Genomic DNA, 4,549 nt, shown 5'->3' on the forward strand with positions numbered 1-4,549 from the left:
GAAACAAAGAAAAAGTAACATACAGTCTGGCAAAAAAGAGTAGAAATTAAAAAGTGGCAACACTGTAGTGTCGTCCCTTTCAAATCAATCTAAGAAAAAACGGGACGACACTACCGTGTTGCCACTTTTTAATTTCTACTCTTTTTTGCCAGATTGTACCTTGAATAATGTTTCTAATCTCTATCTATGCCCCTGTTCTGAACTGTTCCATCTTGCAGATGAAAGTCCTGATATTGATGGTATTCCTGTTCACTTTGGCGCTTTGCGCCGGACATATCGGCGGAGGCCTGATGATGCAAGACCTCAGTCCTCAGGTGTACTGCGGCAGAAACCTAGCCATAGCGATATCGGAGCTCTGTCTTATGCAGAGACACCAAAAGAGATCCGAGACCTTGTTCGGTGAGTAGATATATGAGATATAGTTGGTCAAGCAAATCTTGTCAGTAAATAGGAACAAAGAAAACTATACTCATCCTTTTCATTTGGGTGCTAGTACTAGTGTAAGACAAAGAGTATGATTCTCTCTGTCTATGTTTGAAATGAGACAGTCCCTTGACAAACTATAAGTCTTTAATAACCCACTCTAATATAAAAGCTGTAATAGCTATTTAAGATATGACTCGGAGGACAAAAGCTGTTAATTAGTATTTTAATTAGCCTTACTGTGTTAAGACAGCATTAATTCAGCGGTATAAGTACGAGCTAAAACCTGAATAGCAGATGATGGACATAGGATGTCGCTTAAGTGTGCCAATAATTAACATTTAGCATAACAAGCAATAAGTTAAGTAGCATAGCAAGTAGAATAATTTAGTTAACTATCTTATCAGCAGGCAAACTGTGAACAACAGTTTTGCAGGAAACTGTATAAATTGTATGTATAATTTTGGAATAATAAATCTCTCTAACTATCTATCTATAGGATTAGGAGAACAAAACTCGATGGTTTAGTATTTAAGTAAGCTTTAAGAGAAAATACCAGCTGAGCCCCTTTTCAGATTTGAGAATTTTAGATAACTATCTCCGTCGCGCTGACGGGGGCGGCTTCTAAAATTAGTGCGATAAGGGCAAAAATTCCTGCGTAAAAATCTCAGAAATCGAGGTTTCGTTCTCGACATTTTCCTCCTCCAAAACTTAACCAATCGTAACGAAATTTTGGGAACGGAATGAGAATAGTTATTTGTTATACAAGGGTGCAAAGTTGTATTTTACCCGCGAGTGTTTCAACACACGAGAAGTAAAATACATTTGCACCCGTGTGTAACACAAAACTTTTCACCTCACTATAGCGAGGAAAGTGCAACATCCACAGGCGTTAGATCATCTTCATCACTGAAATCACTCATTTTTTACGATATTATAACAAAAAACTCTGGAAATTCTGTATTTTTACGTGAGAAGTTTTTAAGTAAAAAAAATTGTTGACAATGTTGACATTTCTGACGTATGAAATGTCAATGATGCGTTTTGAAATTGCATCGACTCAACTTATATTTAACATCATTATTAAAAAACAAACGTTTCTTATGGAACTTTGAGGTTTATAACATAAAATCATTAAATAAAGCTAAATTTGGTATTTTTTATTAGATTCTCAAACCATTTGTTTAATGAAAATTAATATCAAACGAATCATTATTATAAATGAGCGTTTTACGTTTTGTTATCTGTCAAGCTACTTAAACACGCTCCATCCAAGGTCAAATTACTTTCCCCACTAGTGGATAAAATGCGTTTTTCCCCGCTTGTTTTAAAGGATAAAAGACAACTTTCCGAGCTAGTGAGGGGAAAAGATATTATCTGTGTCTGACCGTTTTGTTTTCTGCGTTTATTGTTGCCGATTTTGTATGCTTATAGGCGTCTGTTTACTTACAGCGCATTTAATTGGCAGCGCGCGCGCGCGTGTAATATCTCCGGTGTTGCAGGCGTCCATAGGCTACGGTAACTGCTTACCATCAGGCGGGCCGTATGCTTGATTGCCACCGACGTGGTATAAAATTGGCAGTTTTTACCGCTCTCATGCGCGAGCAACAGAAATACATCATCTGTGAAAATGTCAACTGTCTAGCTATCACGGTTCAAGAGATACAGCCTGGTGACAGACATACGGACAGACGGACAACGGAGTCTCAGTGATAGGGTCCCGTTTTTATCCTTTGGGTACGGAACCCTAAAAAATATTAATCTAGGGCCAAAATCCAGAGAGTATAATGTCGAGAACGTTTGTATGGAAAAATGATCACAAATGTTTCCTCTTAAGGAGCTACCTGAGGTTTTCATCGATTTTTGACAAGTTTTGAATCTTATCTCCTACTTTTGCACTACATATAGAATTATAAGACAAGCGGCTATCGGTTCTTCAATCTTTTATCTCCATTTTTGTCTACCGGATTGTGAAAAAAATGAATACTTATTTATTTATGATTGTTTTAAACATTGTCTAAAAAAACACTTTTTTCGTATCTCGATTGCTGTGAAAGATCTGACTTATACGAAATCTACATATTTGGGTTTGTATTAGACGTCTCTAAAAATTTGTCTAAGGTTTTAATTTTAAACTAATTAACACAAAAGTTATGGCCAGAAAACCAGTTTTTTGGCCTAAAATTGTTCAACTTTGATGCCAAATATTTCGAAAACAATGAACTTTGAAGTAAATATGGGATACTATATTGCTAAAATCCGTTGCTGTTAATATGATAAGCTACAAAAAACATTAGAAAACTAAGGGATTCAAATCGAAGTTCATTGGGGCATGGGATCCCCTTAATATGTTTATATAGCCTTAACTCGGCCCTCTATAAGTTTAAAGCTGTATGAGACATGTAAGATATAGGGTTGAAAGAGCAAAAACTGATAATTAAGCCTTTATATAACTTTCAACGAACTTAGTTTACTTTTACTCAGACTTCATAGGTACAGCTTTTATGCTACCAAAAGCAATAAATAAATTGACCAATTCGTTTGTATAAAGGTTGAGTATTAAGCTTACTGGACTTTGTCACAGCTTACTTATCTAGCTTAATGTGTACAAAAAGTCCGTTACGCAACACTTTATCTGCCATTTTCTGGTTGCTTGGGATACATCGTATATATTATGGGCACACAGATACAGATATACCTATAGGTATTATGGGCTTACAGAAAACCACAGCCCTAATAGTACTGATACTTACCTACTTACTACTGCCTCTTCTCCCTCTTGACTCCGAGTTTAGATGATGATGTGGTGATTTGCTTCACAGGTACTGGCATTTCCCCCTACTACAAAGAGGACTTTGGCTATCCTTGGCTTCCCCCCCAGCAGGCAAAAGGCCTGGCGCTTCCCTCGCGCGGCAAGAGGCTCGTAAACGGAATCGTTGACGAATGCTGCAATAAGCCCTGCAGCATGGAAGAAATGCTCGGTTACTGTAATTAGGTTAGATAACATCTTATAGCTCATTTGAAAGATTTTGTTAATGAATTGTTATAAAATTATAACTGTTAGCAGTTGAATATTTATAATAGAGTTTTAGAAGATTGGAACGAACCTAGCCGCATAACCACATAATTTTGGTGGTTAACGTTATTTACACGGCGATGTGCCGTGGATACGCTGCCGTAAGGTCTACCGCGAACATCGATAATCGAAATATCGGTGTCTGCCTCTCTATCGCGCTTGTATATTCGACCGATAAAGAGGCAGAAACCGTAATTTTATTGCTAGGTGATGTACCGTACGGCACGATTCCCCGTCGTACCAAGGCACCGTCTTGTCCTAAGGTGCTGTTCCGTGATTCCACGCTCCGTCTTCCTGCTCTTATTGTTGTTGTTGTTAAGAGGGAAGGTAGCTCGTACTCGTCCATACAAAAAGCGAAAATGTTTTTCCACTTCTTAATATTTTACATTCTCCATGATTTTTTTGTATGTTATTAACATTGAAAAACTAGGTTTATAGGTTTTCCTTTTTTTTTTCAAAATTTGCAATACAAAAAAAAAAAATTAAGCAAAACCTATAAAATATCAAAATCAGTGATTTGTTAAGATTCAGTTAGTGGAAACCGTTTTCTCTCGAAATGGAAATTGTATGAAAAAATGCCAATTGTCGGTAGCTATTCTTCCCTTTTAAAAAATAAACAAAAACCGGCTAAGTGCGAGTCGGACTAGCGCACGAAGGGTTTCGTACCATTACGCAAAAAACGGCAAAAAAATCATGTTTCTTGTATGGGAGCCGCACTTAAATATTTATTTTATTCTCTTTTTAGTATTTGTTGTAATAGCGGCAACAGAAATACATCTGTGAAAATTTCAAGTGTAGACAGACGGATAGATAGGCAGACAGACAGCGGAGTCTTAGTTATAGGGTCCCGTTTTACCCTTTGGGTACGGAACCCTAAACATCAAATAAGAAGCATTTGATTTTTCTATTTAATATTTTCATTCATCCATCTGGGTTAGCACAAAATCTTTCATCTGAATGAAAATATTTGGGGTCCCCAAATAAAATACAAAACTTATACCTATGCCCTTTCACTAATGATAACGTGGACGTTAAATTATCAGTCTGCTA

The 4,549-nt window shown here is 36.8% G+C and overlaps 1 protein-coding gene across 1 annotated transcript; it reads left to right on the plus strand.

Moving 5' to 3' along the window:
• Nucleotides 1–215: 215 nt before the first annotated feature.
• Nucleotides 216–3,472, plus strand: LOC134741847 (bombyxin A-3 homolog). Its single transcript, XM_063674741.1, has 2 exons — nt 216–399; nt 3,246–3,472. The coding sequence occupies exons 1-2, from the start codon at nt 219–221 to the stop codon at nt 3,416–3,418; spliced, it is 354 nt and encodes a 117-aa protein (XP_063530811.1). The 5' UTR covers nt 216–218; the 3' UTR covers nt 3,419–3,472.
• The last annotated feature ends 1,077 nt before the right edge of the window (nt 3,473–4,549 follow it).

This window comes from Cydia strobilella, chromosome 5 (genome assembly GCF_947568885.1).
Source record: "Cydia strobilella chromosome 5, ilCydStro3.1, whole genome shotgun sequence".
NCBI lineage: Eukaryota > Metazoa > Arthropoda > Insecta > Lepidoptera > Tortricidae > Cydia > Cydia strobilella.

Bases quoted from the DNA above. Each gene is read 5' to 3' on its own strand.
- LOC134741847 (XM_063674741.1), top strand. From the start codon at position 219: ATGAAAGTCCTGATATTGATGGTATTCCTGTTCACTTTGGCGCTTTGC. The intron at 400-3,245 runs GTGAGTAGATAT...TTTGCTTCACAG, and splicing joins GAGATCCGAGACCTTGTTCG to GTACTGGCATTTCCCCCTAC.